Here is a 22,486-nt window from a genome sequence, read left to right as displayed (position 1 = left end):
TGTAAGGACAGAAATTAAGTGATTTTCCCCACAATTGTACAGCAGGTCAGAGGTGGAGGCAGAGACAGAACCAATCCTTAATTCAGGTGCTAGACAATATTCCTTTCGTCTAGAATATGGACATATTCTGAAAGGTCGCATTGGTAAATACATTAAAGGAAAATCATCTCCCTGTTAGTGACTCTTAATCCAGGTAAGCATGATTCTGAATTAGGCTGTAAGTGTGTTTTAAAGGGAAACACTTAACCTGTGTTATCTCCATGCTGGTGCCATAATAACAGCCATTCCTACTTGTACCGAATTAGGCGAATAATCTTATTATTCATGAAATCTGAAGTATGTGGATGAGAAGAATCTATGCAGAAGCCATCACTCATGGCTATTTTTAGCACTTCTTCCACAAACACCTGGAAGCTATTGATTTGCTTATTATCTGGCACCACCCAGAGTCTCTTTAAGTTGTGTCTGGTGTACTCCTCTTCGGGAAGGCCTTCCACACTTGCAACCCAATCCAAGGTCAAATGGTTGGGGTCCTGCAGGTAGCTGGATATTGAAGAGAGGTTTCCGTTGAAGCAATAGTAAAGTTTGGAACCGAGAAGCTTCAGGAACAGACATGACGTGGAGAAGATATGAGCACTGAACACTTCCATGTTGGAGGAAGACAGGCTGTAGATCTGGGGTGCTTCTCGGACGGTGAAGTGAACAGTCTGGGTCTTCTGATCGAGGGTTATGTTGAGCATGGCATTCTTCTCCGCTTTAGAAAGTTCCACCTCCTTCTCCTGCAAGGCCTCAATCAGTGGCTGAATTTGATAAAAATCTACCTCCCGTCGAAGTAAGCCCATTTCCTGAAAGTCTTCAGGGAGGTCCAAGTGAGAAGTTCGTAAGAAGTTCAGGATATAGCGGAAGATTTTGCCATCTCTGTCGATAAAGCAGTTGCCTTGGCTGTCCTTCTTGGTTGGGATCTTCCCACTAAACATGGCCCCCAGCATGGAGTCTGGAAAGCTAGTCAGGGTGGACAGGGAGGTGGTATAGAGTTTTCCTCCAACATTGAGCGTGATGGGTTCTGACATGATGGAAAAGTCACGATGCTAGGACTAATTCTAAAAAAAAAAAAAAAAAAAAAAAATCCAACACCACATATTTAGTTGCATTTACCTGTTTGAAAGGTTAAACTACAGAGACAGAGAGTCCTAAATATATAAGGGTAACTGCATGGCAAGAATTCATCATAGAAATTAGAAATGGGGAATTACTTTTGGAGGTTGTATCTGAGAACAAATGTAAGGATGTTTTTTCTCCCAACAGACTTGAACAGGACTTTGTTTAGTTCAGTTTAGTGCCAGAAATCATGAGTCTTCCAAAACTTTACAATCATGCTAAAAGCGAAATCTCTCCTGTGGATGCCTACAGCACAACGACTGCTGACTTCAAAGCAAGAGTTGTGTCCTGGGCTCACCTGATCCCATCTCCCTCATGAACACAGAATGTAGCGGGGAAAAAAAGGACAGGGCAAGAACTGGACACATCCCAACATCTTCCATGGCATCCAAAGATATAATTAAAGCAAGAAAGCTGTTGCAGCAGAATCCCCTGACACACGTTCGAGCGCAGTCAGCCTAGCAGGGAGCCGTAAGCATGTGACAGTCTGCGGTTCCATTCAGTAAAAAAAACACCAGGCTTTCTTCTTTCAATCTGCTTTACCTTAGAAAACATTTCCTAATTAATTGGGCCATATCCCAGTTGATGTAAATTCCACGCAGCTTCTCTGCAATCAGCTGAGACGAACGGAGGATGTGATTTTATGGTGCAGTTAAGCATCACTGCGTCTGGAAGGGGCATACCTCCCTTCGCCCTCCACCACACCTTCCTCCTCCCTTACGCCAGCTCTGGCACTTATCTGACCCCACAGTGAGCCAGTTTAGGGAGAAAAAACATCATTTTCTATTCAGGAGATGTTTCTGCTACATTTTGGAACCAGATGAATGCTAGGGCTGGTGCAAGGGAAGAGGAAGGAGCTACATGGCCCCTTCCATTGCAGATCAGCTCAGCTGCCTTGAAAAGCTGGGCCCTCATTCCTGCTAGCTGAGGACCTGCAAATCTGTTTTTCCTTGTTTGCTAAATCCAAATCAATCACCAGTTAATTCCCAGTTTTATTGTTGACTTAATCAGCAGGAAACCCATCAGTGTTTGCTTGCAGAGGTGGGAGGTAGCTCTTGCTGTAGTCTATGGTCATTCAACGGAAAGCTGCCAAACAACTCTTAAAATTAAATTTGAGTGCAGGCATTTTCTTAACTAGTCATGGAATAATCATAGACACTATGACACTATTATCAGATCCAGATTCACAGCAAAATACAGACAGGAAGAACGCCATCTTGTGCTGGAATAGAAATTCTTTTATGGCTGCTAAAACTCAAATAATGGGGGTAATAGCATCCTAAAACAAATATGCCTCTAAAGAGCAAGCACATTTTACTATGAAAGACTTGCTCACCCTAAGGCAGTTTATGAACAGGTCAAAGGAGAATGTGTATTTCACTTCCAGGTTAAGACTAACGTTCCACTCTGTTCTTTAGCCCGCTTTAGTCCTTAGCACACAGTGTATGTCTCACTGCCCAATAACTAATGGAAAGAAGCAGATCTCTAAATCCACTGAGCGCTTTGCCTGTGTATCCCTTAGTCCCACGTATCCAACAAAATTGGCAAATAGAGACGCATGCGTAGACCAACGCAACACCCCGTCTACGCCTATGACCAAAGACCATCCTTGTGACTAACCTCAGCCAAATATACCCTAGAAAAAAACTATTTGTTCCAGTGGTAAACTCCCCTTAGCACTGTAGTCTCAGCGTACCTCCCACTCTTGAAGATTTCTACCCACTTTAGAGTCAAGACATGTTTAAAACTGATCATATAGAGGCTTTAACTGGTCTAATTATATAGTACAAGTGGCTGCCATGTACTTTTTCCCCTAAGGGCTTGCAATACGTCTGTCAAAGCATTGCTGCAAGCACAGTCTGACATTCACAAAAACAACCTAAAATGGATTTTACTTTTTTTCAAGTTTCATCAAACAGAAGCGTTGCCTACATCTCCCTGCAAATAACACAGCTTGTAGAAGCAGACTGACAGTGACCCCAAAGGCCATGTTCGTTGCTTCCCACCTCTGCTACCCCTCAGGCTGCTTTAGACTAAACAACCCAAATTTTTATGTTCTTTCTTCATAGGTCATGTTTTCCGATTTTTGAGCCCAAGCCTGCTCATCTACACCACAGGAGTAGTTTTTACAGGCTGGATTTCAGTCTCCCAGGACACCAGCTTGCTTTTATTTTGGACCCCCCCACTGCCCGCACACTGGATTAAATGTCAAACATTTAATGATGCGAATATCTGGCCCATGGATAAGGCTGCAGGATAACTATTCCACAGCTGTCATTAATAAAGTGGAATCAGCATATGACAAGTTAATCATCTGCTTTTGCCTAATTCATCCCATTACTTGCAGGTTTATATCTTCATAGCGTGAAGATTAATCTGATAGTCTGGCAACCTCGGAAGACCCAAAACTGCAGCACAAATGAGCACACATATGTCTACTGGATTCATCATCAACCTGGACTTAATGCACTGACCAACCAAGGTACTTGACAGCAGCTGGGGAAAGAGTCAATCCTTGCTGCTTTTTTCTCATAAACTTGTTAATGAAAAAAGTTTTTCATAAACACATAAAAATTAAAATTAAATGGGTTGTCAGTTTTCTCTCTTTGCTCATCCAACCAGCATTTGCAGTCCCTACCCTGGTTTATCAGGCCTGGGTACTTTTCTAATGCAATATAAAGGTTCTCCAAGAATACAGCACGGAAATCACTTCTGCTTGGTAGCATTTCCACAAAGAGAAGGGACCAAGAGAGCACCTGCAAATTTGGCTATAACCTGCAGTCACCAAAGACAAGTACGAATTGGGTTAGGGTTCTTGGAAGCAGAGAATTACAGTAAAGCCTTTCATGTAGCTGCTCCCCAGGTAGCACTTAAAGTTCATTCAAATTAGATCAGCTAGAGGTCTAATCTGAGAGTTAAAGATGCAAATTTGGCCAAAGAGCACAGGGTTTATTTTGTGCTTTTAGAGTGGCTTGTATTTAAATACATCTTTCTTTTTAAAACAGATGTATTTAATATTATGGGGGAAAAAATCTAGGGTTGATTTAAAGTCATAATCTTTCAGTTGATGAGAGAGAAACCACCAGCGGTGAACTTTTTGGAAAAATCAAACTCCTGAATAGAAGCTGCTGTCTGAGCATCTGAGCATTTTAACCAACCAGAGCTTGTAAATTTTAACTTGGGTTTTACTCACAGGAGCATCCTCAACAGATGCATAGAGAATATTTCTGCAATGATCTTCTACCCCATGAGGTGAGCTCAGCAAATACTTGGTTCGAACCCAGGAGGGTGCTAAGGGTTACACAGCAGGAAGGTATGAAAGAGCATGTGAAATGACAAAATCTACCTGTTTTCACTTATTGATGCCTTCACGTATTTAGAAACATCAGCTCAGTTCCTTCATTATCCATAATGCTTCCTTTGTTTAATCATTTTAAATGTAGAACAGCTTTGGATATGCTTATTTCCCCTCTTATGTATTCATCATATTTGAGAGCGCTTTAATTAGCTAATAAATAAAATTCTGTATACATAATTTAACTGAGTGCCTGTTTTGCTCAACTTGGCAAAAAAACCCAAGTGTACAAGTAATCATAAAAATAAAATGCATCAGTTGCGATTTGCCAACATAAGTAAAATGTAAAGGAATGGCACAAATACTACGACGTATTTAACCACTCTGAAAAATGCGTACAGCTGTAGTCTATCCTTTTTAGCCAAAAAATGCAGTTTAATGGAAAGTCTAAAGTTATAAATATGTTTATATGGTTTTCAAAGAGACATGGCTCTTTCCTTAAGACATATATATAAAGCAATTTTTAACAGCATTTTTCTGGTTACTCATTCAGATAAAAAATGATGACTTAGATCATTCCAGTTAAAAATAATCTACCCTGAAACAGCATAAAACACCAAAGAGATATGGTATACTTGGTTCTGTTTAACAGTCTCATTGAAGATTTGAAGAAAACTCTCTCTGCATTAACAAAGTAAAGCTAATACTAGTTTAGCCGAAGCTATAAGCACCAGCAGGGCAGAGAAAAGATACTAAACAGATCAGAAAACAAAACAAGAAGTTTTTATTTGGGAAAGTGTGTAGCAATGCCTTGATTTCCCTGACAAGTAACCCCAAATATGAGTATTTCTTGGGAAAATATTGCTTGGAAAAAGCAGCAGTAATCGATTGTAAACACAGATTAGACTTTAGAAATGGCAGGGAAGGAAAGTGAATCAATTCTTTGGGATTTCAGAGGCAATGCCTAAGACAGAGTTAAACAGGCTGTGTCATTCAGAGGATCTCATTAATGAAATTAATTAAACACAGCAGCAAAGCAAGAGCGATCTGTAATTTGGTAGGAGTGGATCATGATGAGTTGTTAAAAAAAGGGTTTCCAAAGTCCTTCCCACAGGCTGCTTAAGGCCTCTGAAGCCTTTACGCTTTACGTGTGGCATTAAAGGCATTAAAAGTTGTAGCATCCCCTGAAATACAAGTCAATGCATGCTGTGACAGCAACGGGGTCTTTTGCTGCCAGACGTAGCGATACGTGGCCATTTACACAGTCATTGCCCCTGGTTTTAATTTTATACGTAAGGTATTACACTGCTGGTCAATTTGATAGTGTAGCCTTCAATAGCCCACCCGTAGAACATCCCTCCATGACCAAAATTTTGGAAACCTGTATTTAAGACAGTGAAATACGTGCAGCTTGGTTAAGAAATAGTTGAGGAGTAACAATGAACTGCAAAGTACACCCACAGCAGAAAAAAGAAAAAAAAAAAAAAAAAAAAAAAAAGAGATGAATTATTTAGGCGGGCACAATGAAGGATGCCTAAGTGGCAATAAAATTAAAGCAAGCCGGGAACCATTTCTGCTAAGCATCAGGGAGAGCAGCCGGACTAAAAAGCTCTTTGGCTTTTTGAGCATTGCCCAAGAGAGCTGGTGAAAGTCACAATCAGCTGGATAAATGTTACGAGAGATAGATCAGGTAATGCATTATAGGAAGTAATTCTGCTTTGGGAGGGGCAGGATTGATTTCAGCTAAAAAGAAGGTATGAAAAAAATACATCTGGGCACCTGTATGGCAGCTGGGGACTCTAAATGTGGTTCGGCAGAAGATGGTTGTTCGGAGGATGGGGCTCCAGTCTGCTTCGTTAGAGTGCATTAATGGCAAACACATAAGCAGGCAAAGACACTTCTTTCTGCTCAGTGCTTGTTCTGCGTTGGGTTTTGCCCCAGATTCCCCGCACCCTGCACGTATCGCTTTGCTCCATCACATCTCACTGAAACCCACGCTTCGGTTTGAGGTAATGTATTGGGCCTGGTTGAGGAGAAATTAATCTTCCCCACAGCAGCCCTCACAGTGCTGTGCTGTGCACGGGTAGCTAGGAAGGTGCTGATAACACACCGGTGGTTTGGCTGCTGCTGAGCCGTGCTCCACAGCATCGGGGCTGTCTCTCCATCATCCCCCCCCCTCACCAGTGGGCTGGGGGTGGGCAAGATCTTGGGAGGGGACACAGCCAGGACAGCTGACCCAAACTGACCAAAGGGATAGTCCATACCATATGACATCCGCTCAGCAATAAAAGCTAAGAGAAAGGAGGAGGAAGGGGGTGCATTTGTAATTTATGTTTGTCTTCTGGAGCAACCGCTACGCATACTGAAGCCCTGCTTCCTGAGAAGTGGCTGGACATCACCTGCTGATGGGAAATAGAGAATAAAATCTTTGTTTTCCTTTTGCTTCCACGCACAGCCTTTGCTTTTGCTTTTTCATTAAACTGCCTTTATCTTGACCCACGAGGTTTTTTTTCCATCTCATTTCTTCCCCCCAGTCCTGCTGAGGAGGGGAGTGATAGAGCGGCTTGGTGGGCACCTGGAATCGAAATTCCAGTTTCCATGAAACACCCGAGTCCTGAGAAAAAATACCTTCCTGAAGTTATGAACTCCAGATCTGGGCACACCCAGCCCCGTGGCACTTGCTGTGCCTTTACCTGCAGACCAGTTTCACCCCTTGTCCCCTCTCAAGGGGACAATTTCACAGAGGAAATCCAGGCCCTCAGCCACCCCCTTGTGCCCTGCGGTGTTATGGGGACTGCAGACTAGGCAGTCTGAGGCCCAGAAGTCACCCCACAAAAGACAGGAGAAAAAAAAATTATAAAAGAACAACAAAGGGAGGGCAGAAACAAAATAAATAGTATTTAGGGAATCAAAAACGAGAAAAAAAATCGTTTGACTGCTTTCCTAGCCAGCAGCAGCCAGTAAGCATCAAGTGAGAGCTGGGTTTAAGGAAGGATTTGGGACAAAATCTGTTGCAAGGACGGATTCGCCCTCCCTTCATGTACCCCTGATGCACATTTATTTATCTCAGCTCGTCCTCAACTACAGCAGGTTAATCATTTGCAGTATGGTTTCCACACCCTATATGCTTATTTATAGTAATCTCAGAGAGGAAACCCCATGTTTTCCCATGGATGGACACACCTACTTTTGGACACTAGGTTAATATCAGCGCCTCCAATAAATATAGTGCAGCACTTTAATACTTAGAGGCTTAAAATTCGGTCGGTGAAGCAGAGCGTGGCGTGTCTGCCGGGAGCTGAAATGCAGCACCGGAGGGGGGCCAGCAGCTGCTTTCTGTTTCAGGACTGCTGTGAGCCACTGGAAATTTCCAGCTGGCATTTGGGGAAAGGCTGCTCACCCCCGAGGCTGGCGCGGAGGACACGGGTGACGAGCTCCAGGAAGGGACTCAAAGTCCCAGCAGGCGCGTGGCAGGAAACGACGGCTCACCCTTCCCTTCTCGGACCGGATCGGTATCGATCTGCTGGCAGCTGCGATAGCCAGCGATAGACACACTGACTGTCCACCGTCGGAGAGCAGCTGCTTAGCCACCAGTTATTTATATTTAATTTTCTAACTGTGCTTTGTTAGGCACGGAAATGCTCCTCTGCCCACGAGACACACGAACGACGGGGAAGCGTGAATGGGAGTTTCACAACATCCCCGGTTTGTTGTGGGTGCGATGCTGTGTGTCCATCCCTTCCCAGACCTGCACCTTCATGCTCTTGAGCATCTCCTGGGCCTCTTGCTTAGGGATGCAGGTGAACGCAAAAGGCTGTGCATCCGGCTCTCTGCAGACGCTGAATTTAAGGAATAAAGAGAAGGGGGTAGGGAGACGGGGGCAGGGAAATAGAGCTGGTGCCCAGTGAGTAAGAGGAAGGAGAATATAAAACAAAGGTCAGATTCCTCTTGAGAGAAGAGGAATGAAAGCAGCGGTGCACGGTGGGGCGGAAGAAAACGAAATGAAGGTTAGTAGCTACTGAAGGAGAACAGCAGAAGACAAGATGGAGGGGGAGAGGGAGTGCAGAGCCAGAGAGATGCGGCTGCAGCGAGGTTTGGAGAATAAAAGCCAAAGTGCTGCGGTGCTCGGCACTCTCCTGGCGTGACTGCCGACACCCGTGGGCTCAGGGGCTGCTGTGTGGGCAGCGCAGATTGCCAGGCGGGCACAGCCGCCGGCTGCCAGGAGGGAGCCCGTCTGGGGTCTCATGGCAGCAGGAGCATCACTTTGCCTTCCAAGCAGCTGATATAACCCTTTGGATGGTCCAATATACCAATTCAACGCCAGCCCCGGCAAAGGTTTTCACTGATTTCTAATGTCCTGTCCCAGCATCCACATGGGTATCACTTGGCACCCTTGGAGTATCTTCCAGATACTCTTATTTCTTTCCTGGACCACTTTATCCGCACACAGGTAGACCACCACCTGCGTGCTGCTTGATGCACGCACGGGGTGGTTCAGCAATCCAGCATCGCCCCTACCTCCCGCTGACGCCATCGCTTCCAGGGTGCCCCTGAATTAAGAGGGCAGTGAATTGCCAGCATGGATGCAGCCGCACGCTAGCGAAAAGCACTCCGAAATAGCACTTACGAGGTGGGTGCCATCCAGAATTAGCCCCTCCGCAGGGCACGGCTCACGTACGGCCCAACGCCGCTGCGCGGGGCTGGCCGCTGCTCGGCTGGCTGCAGAGCCAGCCCCGGGTGTGGGCATACAGGGCTTGGATTTGCTAACCCGCTGTTAAATCCTTGGATGTTGGAGATGTTTGGGTGAAAGCGGGTGCGGATGGCGGGGGGGATGCAAAGTTTGCAGAGCGGCGCTGAGCCCTACGCTGGTAAGATGAACCACAGGCACGGCTCCTCCCTCCATCGCCAGGCACTCGCACTATTAAATCAGCTTAAAATGCTAAAGAAATAACCCCCCCAGGCCCCCAAAGCAGTGCGGGGCTTCCCGCATCCTCCGCGGAGCAGCCCCCCCACACCCCGTGTGCCTCAGTTTCCCCACCTCGGGGGGTTACGGTGGGGTGACCCCGGCCCTTCCCACGCCCCCCCCCGCCCCGCCGGGCGGGTCATACAGAATCGTTTAGGTTGGAAAAGACCTTTAAGATCATCCAGCCCACCCGTCAGCCTCCCCGCCCCGTCCCCCCGTACCCACCTGCGCCCCCTCCAGCCGCCGAGCCCCGGCCGCTCCCCGGGCGCCGCGGGAGGCGGGGGCGGCGGCGGCGGCGGGAGGAGGAAGCGGGGGGCGAGGCCCGGCCCGGCCGCGCTGGGATTTGTAGTTCGCCGCCGCCCTCGGCCCTGCCCCGGCGCTGCCCGCAGGACTGCGGCTCGCAGCCGGCCACGCCGCAGCCTTCACCGGCACGGCCCGGGCCGGCCACGGCGGGAGGTAGCGTGGGGCAGGCGGCAGGGAGGGGAGGGGGGCTCGGAGGGGAGCGGTCGGGGCTTGGGGTGATGGGAGGGAGGGGTGAGGGGGGAAGGGGTGCGTGGGGAGGGGTGCAGGAGGGGTGCTCAGGGGAAGGGGCGAAGGAGGGGTGGTCGGGGAAGGGATGCAGGAGGGGTGCTCAGGGGAGGGGATGCAGGAGGGGTGCTCGGGGGAAGGGGTGAAGGAGGGGTGCTCCGGGTGAGGGATGCAGGAGGGGTGCTCAGGGGAAGGGGTGAAGGAGGGGTGGTCGGGGAAGGGATGCAGGAGGGATGCTCAGGGGAAGGGGTGAAGGAGGGGTGGTCGGGGTGAGGGATGCAGGAGGGATGCTCAGGGGAAGGGGCGAAGGAGGGGTGCTCCGGGTGAGGGATGCAGGAGGGGTGCTCTGGGGAGGGGATGCAGGAGGGGTGGTCGGGGTGAGGGATGCAGGAGGGGTGCTCAGGGGAAGGGGCGAAGGAGGGGTGGTTGGGGTGAGGGATGCAGGAGGGGGTGCTCTGGGGAAGGGGTGAAGGAGGGGTGGTCAGGGAAGGGATGCAGGAGGGGTGCTCTGGGGAAGGGATGCAGGAGGGGTGGTCGGGGTGAGGGATGCAGGAGGGGTGCTCAGGGGAAGGGGCGAAGGAGGGGTGGTCAGGGTGAGGGATGCAGGAGGGGTGCTCTGGGGAAGGGGCGAAGGAGGGGTGCTCCGGGTGAGGGATGCAGGAGGGGTGCTCTGGGGAAGGGATGCAGGAGGGGTGGTTGGGGTGAGGGATGCAAGAAGGGTGCTCAGGGGAAGGGGTGAAGGAGGGGTGGTCGGGGAAGGGATGCAGGAGGGATGCTCAGGGGAAGGGGTGAAGGAGGGGTGGTCAGGGTGAGGGATGCTCAGGGGAAGGGGTGAAGGAGGGGTGGTCGGGGTGAGGGATGCAGGAGGGGTGCTCAGGGGAAGGGGCGAAGGAGGGGTGGTCGGGGATGGGACGCAGGAGGGGTGCTCTGGGGAAGGGATGCAGGAGGGGTGGTCGGGGTGAGGGGTGCAGGAGGGGTGCTCAGGGGAAGGGGCGAAGGAGGGGTGGTCGGGGAAGGGATGCAGGAGGGGTGCTCTGGGGAAGGGGTGAAGGAGGGGTGCTCCGGGTGAGGGATGCAGGAGGGGTGCTCTGGGGAAGGGGTGAAGGAGGGGTGGTCGGGGAAGGGATGCAGGAGGGATGCTCAGGGGAAGGGGCGAAGGAGGGGTGCTCCGGGTGAGGGATGCAGGAGGGGTGCTCTGGGGAAGGGATGCAGGAGGGGTGGTTGGGGTGAGGGATGCAGGAAGGGTGCTCAGGGGAAGGGGTGAAGGAGGGGTGGTCGGGGAAGGGACGCAGGAGGGGTGCTCAGGGGAGGGGATGCAGGAGGGGTGCTCTGGGGAAGGGGCGAAGGAGGGGTGGTCGGGGTGAGGGATGCAGGAGGGGTGCTCAGGGGAAGGGGCGAAGGAGGGGTGGTCGGGGAAGGGATGCAGGAAGGGTGCTCTGGGGAAGGGGCGAAGGAGGGGTGCTCCGGGTGAGGGATGCAGGAGGGATGCTCAGGGGAAGGGGTGAAGGAGGGGTGGTCGGGGTGAGGGATGCAGGAAGGGTGCTCTGGGGAAGGGGTGAAGGAGGGGTGGTCGGGGTGAGGGATGCAGGAGGGGTGCTCAGGGGAAGGGGTGAAGGAGGGGTGGTCGGGGAAGGGATGCAGGAGGGATGCTCAGGGGAAGGGGTGAAGGAGGGGTGGTCGGGGTGAGGGATGCAGGAGGGGTGCTCAGGGGAAGGGGTGAAGGAGGGGTGGTCGGGGAAGGGATGCAGGAGGGATGCTCTGGGGAAGGGGTGAAGGAGGGTGGTCGGGGTGAGGGATGCAGGAGGGATGCTCAGGGGAAGGGGTGAAGGAGGGGTGGTCTGGTGTTGGGATGCAGGAGGGGTGCTCTGGGGAAGGGGTGAAGGAGGGGTGGTTGGGGTGAGGGATGCAGGAGGGATGCTCAGGGGAAGGGGTGAAGGAGGGGTGGTCGGGGTGAGGGATGCAGGAGGGGTGCTCTGGGGAAGGGGTGAAGGAGGGGTGCTCCGGGTGAGGGATGCAGGAGGGGTGCTCTGGGGAAGGGATGCAGGAGGGGTGGTCGGGGTGAGGGATGCAGGAAGGGTGCTCAGGGGAAGGGGTGTAGGAGGGGTGGTCGGGGAAGGGATGCAGGAGGGGTGCTCTGGGGAAGGGGTGAAGGAGGGGTGGTCAGGGTGAGGGATGCTCAGGGGAAGGGGTGAAGGAGGGGTGGTCGGGGTGAGGGATGCAGGAGGGATGCTCAGGGGAAGGGGTGAAGGAGGGGTGGTCGGGGTGAGGGATGCAGGAGGGATGCTCTGGGGAAGGGGTGAAGGAGGGGTGCTCCGGGTGAGGGATGCAGGAGGGGTGCTCTGGGGAAGGGATGCAGGAGGGGTGGTCGGGGAAGGGATGCAGGAAGGGTGCTCTGGGGAAGGGGTGAAGGAGGGGTGGTCGGGGTGAGGGATGCAGGAACGGTGCTCACGGTGAGGGACACAAGAAGGGTGCTCAGGGGAAGGGGTGCAGGAGGGGTGCTGGGGGTGAGAGATGCAGGAGGGATGCTCAGGGGAAGGGATGCAGGAGGGGTGGTCGGGGTGAGGGACACAGGAGGGGTGCTCAAGGGAAGGGACCCAGGAGGGGTGGTCTGGTGTTGGGATGCGGGAGGGGTGCTCTGGGGAAGGGATGCAGGAGGGGTGGTCGGGGTGAGGGACGCAGGAGGGGTGCTCAGGGGAAGGGACACAGGAGGGGTGCTCAGCGTGGGGGATGCAGGAGATTGCTCGGGAGGGAGAAGGGACGCAGGAGGGGTGTTCAGGGTGAGGGACGCAGGAGGGGTGTTTGGAGTGAGGGACGCAGGAGATTGCTCAGGAGAAGGGATGCAGGAGATTGCTCGGGAGAAGGGACGCAGGAGGGATGCTCAGGGGAAGGGATGCAGGAGGGGTGCTGAGGGGAAGGGATGCAGGAGGGATGCTCAGGGGAAGGGATGCAGGAGGGGTGCTCAGGGTGAGGGATGCAGGAGGGGTGCTCTGGGGAAGGGACGCAGGAGATTGCTCAGGGGTCGAGATGCTGGGAGGGAGGGATGCCCGGGGGAAGGGGTGCAGGAGGGCTGCTCAGAGGGAAGGGTGCTTGGGGGTCGGGATGCAGAATGGAAGTGTTGGGGAAAGGGCTGCAGGAGGGATGCTCCAAGGGAGGGATGCTCAAAGGAATTGGTACAGGAGGGGTGTTGGGGGGGTCAGGCTGCTCCGAGGGAAGGGGGGAAGGGACGCAGGGGAAAGGGGCGCAGGAGGGATGCTCAGAGGGAGGGATACGTGGATGGAGGGATGCAGGAGGGTGTTCAGGGTTTGGGATGCAGGAAGGAGCTAGGAGTAAGGAGTGCTTGGGGGTCAGGATTCAGTCGGGATTCTCAGGAACCGGGATGCTGAGGGAGGGAAGCTTGGGGGTTGTGAAGCAGGAGGGATACTCAGAGGGATGCTCAGGGGTTGGGATGTAGGAGAGGCCTTGGAGGGAGGTGTGCAGGAAGGATCCTTGCAGTAAGGGCTGCTCGAGGGGTCGGGATGCAGGAAAGATGCTTGAGGGAGGGATGCTTGGAGGGAAGGGTTCAGGAGGGATGCTCAGAAGTCAGGATTCGCAGTGTGATGCTCGGAGAGAGGGATGCTCTGTGGTCAGGATGCAGGAGGAAACCCTGGAGGAGGGATGCTTGAGGATTTGGATGTTTGAGGGTCAGGCTGCAGGAGGATGATGGAGGGAGGGATACAGGAGCAACGCTGGCAAGCGCGTGTGTGTGCATTTCCCCGGTGCCTGCAGGGCTTTGTAAACCTGTTTACAAGTCAGCATCTTGTTATGAGGAACTGGCCAAGATGGGTTGAGGTTTTCCCCAGGGAAGCTGACCTGGGGAGAGACACCCAGGGATGTTCCCATCCCATAGGGAGCCAAAAAGCCCTAAAAGTGAGGGTCAAATTCAGAGCAGTCCAGATCGAAACCCCTTTCAGGTTAAATCTGCCCTGGCTTGGACTTTGCAGTTGTTAAAGGATAAAAGCAGACATTGGCATCTTGCGTATTTGCCACTTTTATGAGGTTTTCAAAACGCTGTGGGAACTAAACCATACCCTGCTGTGTTTGTACCATGGGACTCATGGCAGAGAAATTTCAACTGCATACCCTACCTCAGGCTGAAAGGATGTAGCAAGGGGCTGAGCTTTCACCTGGGGAGGAGTTTCAAAATGCCTTGAACATCTTTGTGATGGAGTCCATAAAGTTTGCCGTGGTCTCACTTCGCCTTCCTGGTTTCTGGATTGGCTGATGCAAAACCAAATATGTTGGGGGCTGGAGGAAAACTGAGGTCTCAAATAAGTGTCATATCCCATTTTTCCTGAAAGCACCACCAAAAAAATGGAGATCTCTATCTCCAAGCAGTGAGGCAGTGTCTGATGAATCCTAGCCAGCATTGGCAGTGTTGGCCCTCGGTCCAGTATGCTTTGGTGAACAGGACGTGTTTTTTCCTTGGGTTATATCCAGAGGTTTAATTTCTATACACAGACAAAAGCAGAGAGGAATCTGAAGAAAGAAGAGTGATGTTAATGCTATAAATACCTTCAAGAAAACAACCAGCTTTCCGGAGATGTATTTACAGTCTCCAGGGATGATAATAGAAAGGACATTGGTCTGAAGGTCAGTGCAGGATCCGGGCGCTCCTAGTATAAAGCCCCATGGAAGCAGGGTAGCACAGCTCTGGCTGAGAGCTCTGGCTAAGAAGGAAAGCAGAAGGCTTTTGGGGGAAGAAAAGGAAGATATGTTCATCTGGGGGATGTGAGGAGGAGTGACCATCCTGGGAAGATCTACCTAGTGCGGGCGGGACAAAGCCTTTGCGCATCCAATGCCAAATATATTCAGAACATTAAAAAGCAACTGGGGTAGGTTATTTTTGTCTGTGGTTTGTGCTGGGCTTAGCCATAAAGCCAGTGGTTTGTCACTGCTGGTCTAGTGGTTAGAGCAAATCCTGCTTTATGTGCCCTTCTCTGCCGCTGGTTTTCAAGGCAATGGGAGAGAGGAATTTAATTCCTTGTGCCTTGCTTTCTGCATCCATACCAGGATAGCTGATAATGGTGATAATAGCTAGTGATGGCTTTGAGATGCTTTATGATGAAAGGATACCGGGACATATTAGAGATACGTGTATGTAGCTGTTGACTAGAGGGAAGGAACGGAGCTGGGAGGAGTTGTCTGTCCGGAGAAAGAGAGGACGAAATGTTAGGGCCTTGGGCTTTATTTGGCATTATTGTGCTGATCGCTTTGACATCCAGCCAAAGCCTTTTTTTTATTTGATGACTGAGTGCCTAACAGCAAAAAACACAGAGCAGGAGAAGAGACTGGGGGAGCTGCATGCACCAAAGGGATCAGAGAAGCAGCACTGGAGAAATAAGAGAGCAGGGCAGCTAAGATAGCTGGGTAGGGCAGCCAGTCCAGCACTGTTGTCCATGAATTATGGCCATGGTAGGTCACTTGGAGATGACTGATAGAATTGTGCGGTGTGGTCAAACATATTTATAATGTTTTAGAGGAAAAAGGAATTGATGAAATACATGGTACTGCAGAAGAAAGAAAAAGGGTCCACAGTGGTCTGTGGATCTAAAACATCAACAGATTTTAGTAAAGGTAGGGACTACTAGATGATAAATTTAGGCTGATTGCAAATAGATGTCTTTTTGTTAGTTACTTTTTAGGGACCCCTTAGAAAAGCGTGTGGTCACAGGAGAGAAACTCGCTATTCCCAAGGTGGAGCTACTGATGTACAGCAAAGCCATGCAAGATGCCGACAGTCCGGTTGAGTGACAATGCTCAGATAAATCTTTACTCTCCAGAGAGGACAGAAAGCTGCTGAGCAGGTTGGAAGGTCTTGCAGAGCGTGGGGACAACCTCCTCCTCCAAATCTGCTACTGCCTGTGGCTGAAGGGGAATCTCCATTGGTGCTGTACTAAAGGGCAGCTCTGATTCAGAGCGACAGAGGACAGGAAAGCATGAAGAGCCTTGCCAGCCAAAAGTAATTAGCTCTAGTGAGTAGGAGACATACAACACAAGTGCAATCTGTCCCTGGAAAGCAGTATGGGACAGGAACTGAAGAATATGTGATCTCCTTGAAAAGAGAAGGTGAATTTAGAAAGGCAGATTATAATTACGTGCAGAAAAATTGGCCAGCCTGCTGTGCTCATGATTTTTCACTGTTATGACTGCAGGTGGGTAGACTTTCACTTCTGTTGCTAAAGGGGTATTTAACTGGATTTTCTGCAGTTATTAGCTCCGAGTTTCTGCCCAGATCTCATAAAAATGGTCCTGATCCTCTGCTCTGCCATGGCACTTCATTGGGTGTAACTCTGATAGGAGCTGAAGCGAACAAAGCAAGGTGGAGCATTGCCATTCATGTATTTGCAGGTCTGGAGAGGTTTGGCTGCCAGCTTTGCCAAAACCTATTGCATCTCCTTGAGCAAATGGTTTGATCTGGATGTGCCTCGATGTTTCATATTGCTACAACAGTGTGAATGATATCTGCCGTGTCGCTTAAGTGAGGTATATATTCCCTTGCGTATATTCCTATAGATATAGTTTGTAGGCCAGTGGGCTCTATTTTAGTTGAAGCCTCCAGGCATTATTACAGTGCAAATAATATATAAGGGAGGCTGAGGCTTTAGAGAATAATAAGTAGCTGGATGTGAAATAATTAAGAAAGAAGTAAAGAGAGAAGCAGCAACTGTGTCATTGGGAGGACTTGAGGTAGGAACCACAGCATTAAGTTGCAGTGAGTGCTTGACGTATACACAGAAGATCATTGAATTGGAATCACGTCACTTATATTCATTAAGGTTATTTAGTCAGAAAAACTAGATCTCAGCTAAATGAAGAGTATAACCAGGTGTGTAAATCATGCTAGATCACAGGGAGGCAGAAACAGGAGGTGCAGTAGCATGGATGAGGGTCCAGCAGTGGCCTTTGTTTGATGATTTCCAACTCTATAGGGAAATTGCAGTTTCTTCCTAGTTATTTAGAGGGCTTTTTAGCCTTTTAGGAAAATAGTCATAAGGAAGTGCTAAGAATGACTGTCTGTGACTGTCTGATACCTGCTGGTCCGGCTGTATCTGTTGGATGTGGTAATGATGAGTTGCAGGCTGTGGTTCTCCTCCTTGGCTGGATGAACAGGCATGTACTTTGGACTGAAAAAAATCCCCTTTGCCTATGAATTAAGGGGACATTTTTTCCCTGCAAAAAAATCATTAGGACACAATTACTTTGACATTCCTGGAAAACAGACCTAAAGAAGTGTGTGACAATAGGGGCTGGTCCTTTTAAGCAGTTGCATACCAATTCATGGCAAATTTTGTAGAAATTTTAGAGAATGCAGTATTTTTTGTGCAGTATTTTGTGCTCCAGCAAGGCACTGTGTGTGCTCTCTTCCATACTGCAGCAGCTCAGCATGCTGCAGGATTGAGCCCTAATTGCCTGGCTTCCTGGAGGATGCAGCAAGAATAACAGTGATGTCTTGGCTGACATAAAAGAAACCATTTCAGCAGGAGTTAAGGACAATAAAAGGTGAGTCTTGTTTCTGTACTTCCAGGCCTCCAGAGAATTCAGGGAAGTAGATCATGATTTCTTCTTTGTGAGTAAGAAGTAAATCACTTTATTTATCAGTCTATGTTTGGATGGTGGGATTTTTTAATTCCTTTAGTGCTATTTATCAAACCACATGTGGTGCCATTGTAGAAATGTGCTGAATTTATTACAAGATTTCCTAAAGGTAAGGCACATCTCAGATCTATGTTTTCAGAGCTTTGTAAGATCTTGGGTGTAGGAACTGATACTGCATTCTGCAAAAAATTTCCAGCCTTTACTGGAAATCTGCTGCTGGCAGGGATAGGGGAATGAATTGATTTAGAAGTAATTGGATAGACTTCAATTTAAATGAATCCTAATTAAAGAAAAAACACAGGCAGAAAAGAAATATAAGGACACGTCTGAACAGTACAGATTATGAAGATTAGACCCAAGCAAAGCCCAAGGTGACTTTTCATCCTGAGATTGGATTTTGGTTTTTTTTTTTGCAGTTTACTCAGTTTGGAGAGTGAAGCTAAGCTGGTCAATGCTGCTCTTTGCTTAAATTCCTTTTCCCTCTCTGTTTTCTAGAGCGTGGTTGGATTTCTGTCCTTGTGGGGACACATCTCATGGTCAGCAACACCTGTTGCAAATGTTGATGAAATACTTCATTTTATTTGTGGCTTTAGATGGAATTTAAGTCTGGAGCCAGGGCTGCTCTCTTTTACAGCGCCCTTTTTATTTTGAGGGGGCCTGGGAGAAAGCACTGTGGACCCTGGGGTGTATTTGTGAATGCAGTGTGTGCCACGTAATGCCATCAACACTTGTTGATCTGCCAGGTGGAGTGGAGAGTGTCTTCAGGACAGTTTTGTAGGTCTAAGCATCTGCATGACAAGGATGAGATAGGAAGACATCCCTCCCTCTTCCAAAGCACGTATCGCTCTCTTGCACATCTTCAAAAAATCGAGAAGGATTATCTGAGAACCTAGTTTTGTCAGCCTCCCTTTGTTTCTTGGGACGATCATAGAGCACATCCTCTTGGAAGTTGTGTCTGGGCACATGAAGGAGGAGATGACTGCGAATGACCAGCATTCATTTGGGGAGGGTAAATCATGCTTGACCTATGTGATGGCCTTTAAGGATGGACTGGGTTGATCTGTGGATGAGGGGAGAGTAGCAGATGTTGTCTTCTTTGACTTCAGTAAGGTTTTTGAGATGATGGCCCACAGCATCCTTGTATCAAAGATACAAAAGAAACTGCAGTCTAGATGGGTGGACTGCTAATTGGGTAGGAAACTGGCTGGAACTATCCTGGGACCTTTCCTTTTTAACATTTTTATCAAAAGCCTGGCAGAGAGGATGAAATTCACCTCATCAAATTTGTGACTGGCACCAAACTTGCGGGAATGGTCAATACGCTTGAGGCCAGGGCTGCCATACAGGAGGACCAGGACAGGCTGGGTGTGACAAGAACCTCGTGGAATTCAACAAGGACAAATGCAAAGTCTTGCACTTGGGACAGACTCACGTGGGATGGACTCGCCCAGCTTGGACTCATCCAGGATGGAATAACCCCCCTCCACTGACTGACTGACAGCAGCCCCCCAGTGTGTACAGGGAGGTTATTCAGGAGATGGAGCCAGGCTTTTCACAGCAGTGCGAGAAAAAACAGACATAAATTGAAACAAGAGTTTCCAACTTGAAATAAGGAAAAACTTCCCACTATGAGCTGATTAGGCACTGGGACAGGTTGCCCAGGATGGCTGTATGATCTCCATCCTGGGATGTTTTCAAGACCTAAAGGACAAAGCCCTGAGCAGCTTGGTTTGATTTCAGCCTTGTACAAGGGTTGGACTAGAAACCTCCTAAGGTCCCTTCCCTCCTGATTCTGTGATTTTACCCATGCTGCTCCTGCCAGTCGTTCACCGGGGGAGCAGAAGAGTTTTGCCATTTCATGGGATTTTTTTGTTTTCACTGTTATGTGAACTACATAGCAGATGGGAACCTCAAAGCAGCTCTTCAGATCAATAATTAACACTTTGACCTTCTATAGCATCCTCGTGTGCTCCAGGAACTCAGTTCTCTTTACAAGCAGGAATGAGCTGATCCTCCCAACTTCTCCATGAGTTGTTATTGCCAGTGAGGAAGATGAAGTGCAGAAAGGTTTTCCCACTTCAGGAACACCCATTATAAAAGCCTGATTATCTGAATATTTAGTCTCTTTATTTCAGTATTAAACAGAGGAGAGCCAGGGACCAGATATCCAAGGCAGCATTTGGCTGCCCAGCAATGAACTGTCCTTCCCTCTCCTGCAGTTCCCTGGATTCTTTATGACACAATTCCAATTTCTACAACAAATGAGACAGTGGTCTTACAGACAACAGTCTCCTTCACTGCAAACCCTGATTCATTCTCCAGGCAGGTCCTGGTGGGAAAAAAAGTTAATATGAGATCCTTTAAATAATATCTCTCTGAAAGTATCTGGAGCTGTGCCGGGGTTGAATTAGCCATCTTAATTCCTAACCTTTGACATGTGAATGCTCTTTTAGTGTAGAATGCTCTTTTAGTGTAGTTTTAAGACTGTAATATTTGTTATTACATATTACAAAGAAACTTGAATGTTGTTTTAATGTAGTTCTAAGATTGTAATACGTATTATAAATGTCTCCTTTTTAGGGGCTCCCTGGCTAGCACCCTCCATCCTGGCTTTGTCTGGCCCACAGCCAGGGAGCAGTTTGGTGTACCCTGATACACAACAGAAACATGAACTTGTTTGTCCCTGTCTGCTGACATCAGGGTAGTTAGAGAGGTGTAGGTGGGACCGTGTTACCTAAAGCCCAACCTTGTACTGTAAAGTCCTTCGTTAGTGAGGAGAGCATGGACCCTCCACCACAAGGTCACACCTCAGGTGGTTCTCCCTGCGTGTCTTTGAGTTCCTAATGTCAATATGAGACATTACAACATTTTCTGATGAGGAAGGTGGTTTGCTTTTACAGTCCTTAGATACTCTCCATTGGCACTTGTTTGTCTATTGACTATGGAGGGAGTTTGTTTCAGCCTTGTCCTTGCTACACTACATCAGATGAGACCTAGTTGCACTCCAGGCAGCAAGGCTGGGGTCACCCATCCTCACGTCCCCTTCTGTGATCAGCCTGAGAAAGAACCAAGCCCTTTCAGGAGCTGCAAATGTATCTCAAAATTCAGATGCAAGTAGACTCTGCGTTGAAAAATTGGGTGAAGTTTGGCAATGCTAAAGCAGCTAAAAGCCCAGTCATACAGGGACCACCAGTGGGCAACCATCACCCCCGGAGGGGCAGTGAGGCCACGCAACACCACGTACACCAGTGGGCTGTGGACTGTGATGATTTATGGAGTTAGGTCTAAAAGGTCTGTAGCCATTTTTTGAACATCCTGCCTGTGTGGTGTTTCCACGTTGCTGTGCCAGGCTCGGCATGGATTGCTCCAAGGATGTAACCATGGTGAGACACAGTGAGCCCTGTAGATCCTCCTGTCTCCTCCTGGTGCCTTGTCTATCTGCCAGATGTCCAGGGTGTCAGGGCTCAGGCTGTGACGCTGCAGAGAGGAGGTGAAGGGGTCTGTACAGTCTCTGTATGGCCAAGGTGACCACTGAGCTACAGCTAGGGCAACTGCTCCTCCTGATTTCTGGTCTGTCTGCAAGCCCCCTCTGCTCTCCAGGTTGGCTTTTAGCCTTTGCTGTCACTTTGTGGTACTTTCTGTTTGAGGTGAAAAGACGTTACCTGTGGGCTTTTATTCTCTCCTCTTACCTTCTCCTTGTTTGTTACTGGTTTAATGCAGGCTGGTCCCTCAAGAGTCCTGCTTATGTCTTCTGTGCAAACAACGTGGTGAGGAGCATTAGCTTTGCCATAGCTTGTTGTAGGGAAGGCAGCAGTGGTGCTTGATGGGGAAAAATAAATCCAGCACCTGAGCATAGGACTGCATGAGTCAACAGGCAGGGGACCAAAAGGCCAATGTGGTGCCTGGAGAGCCATTGCAGCGTAGGCTGCTGTCATCGCTGGATGAGGGGGTAGCCATGCATATATCATGGTTTTTTTCTTCCTGTGAGATTGTGGGGGAAGCAATGATGGGAAGAGGAGATGTTTGATTGAGTGGGAAGGCTTCCCAGCCAAGCAGCTGTGAGCCAGAGCTTGAGGTTTGTATCTGGCATGGGTTTTCCTTCTTCACCAGCAAGCAGCTGTCTACCAGCAGAGACGATGCTCTCTGGCTCAGATGCAGGCTTACTCCAGGGATGGGATGGTCCTTGGATGGCATCCTCTGAGGTCCTTTCTGGATGTCATCTGTTAAAACCATACTTGGGGTACATGCCACCTGCGTGTATATTTTTCATTAATATAACACTACCCACTTGGAAAGCTTCAAATGCTTTCCAAGTGCTAACGAAGGAAGTTTCAACCAACCCCACTAGGAATTGCTGTGTGTTGTCCTCATTTCACAGGACAGTGTCCTCATTTCACAGTTAGGAAACTGAGGAACAGAAAGGTGGTGATTATTGTTCTGGTCAGACACACGTGAGCGTGGATGGATGTGTCCTGCCTTGATCCCCCATTTAGGTAACAAAGATGATACATACCTTCCTTCTCCCTCCCCCATGGATCATTTCAGGCTATAGGCAGGAAGGGACGTTCTCCAAACGTGTATTTGTGCAGTGCATCGCACTGGGGGGACCTGCTGTGGGTGAGCCTTTATTTAGTCCCTGTAATACATTTTAAGAAATCCTGGCTGTCTAATTTTATCATTCTGTAATGGGGTTTCTTGTGCAGTAATGCATCCAACACCTGGTTATAAATGTTGTTCTGAGCTCTTCCAGGGAAATCCTTAGGGGTTTTTTTTAAGCACTTTCTCCTCTAACGCTTTATTGCTGACGAATTTGGGCCATGACGAATGGGAAACTTTGCCTGACTCTGCAGTTTCTCTCCCCTCTCGCTTTGGTCCTGCATACAAATGCGGCAGGTCCCTGGGGAGCA

General features: G+C 49.3%; 1 protein-coding gene across 1 annotated transcript; it reads right to left on the bottom strand.

The window, feature by feature from the left end:
• Positions 1 to 287: 287 nt before the first annotated feature.
• On the bottom strand, positions 288 to 1,070 carry KCTD21 (potassium channel tetramerization domain containing 21). The gene has a single exon (XM_009484829.2). It carries the CDS (start codon positions 1,068 to 1,070, stop codon positions 288 to 290), a length of 783 nt encoding a protein of 260 aa, XP_009483104.1.
• Positions 1,071 to 22,486: the final 21,416 nt, after the last annotated feature.

This window comes from Pelecanus crispus, chromosome 1 (genome assembly GCF_030463565.1).
Source record: "Pelecanus crispus isolate bPelCri1 chromosome 1, bPelCri1.pri, whole genome shotgun sequence".
Lineage (NCBI taxonomy): Eukaryota > Metazoa > Chordata > Aves > Pelecaniformes > Pelecanidae > Pelecanus > Pelecanus crispus.
Note: the sequence above shows the minus strand (reverse complement) of the source record. Positions and strands in the feature narration are given on the sequence as shown.

Excerpts from the sequence above, each read along its gene's own strand:
- KCTD21 (XM_009484829.2), bottom strand. The coding sequence starts at position 1,070 with ATGTCAGAACCCATCACGCTCAATGTTGGAGGAAAACTCTATACCACC.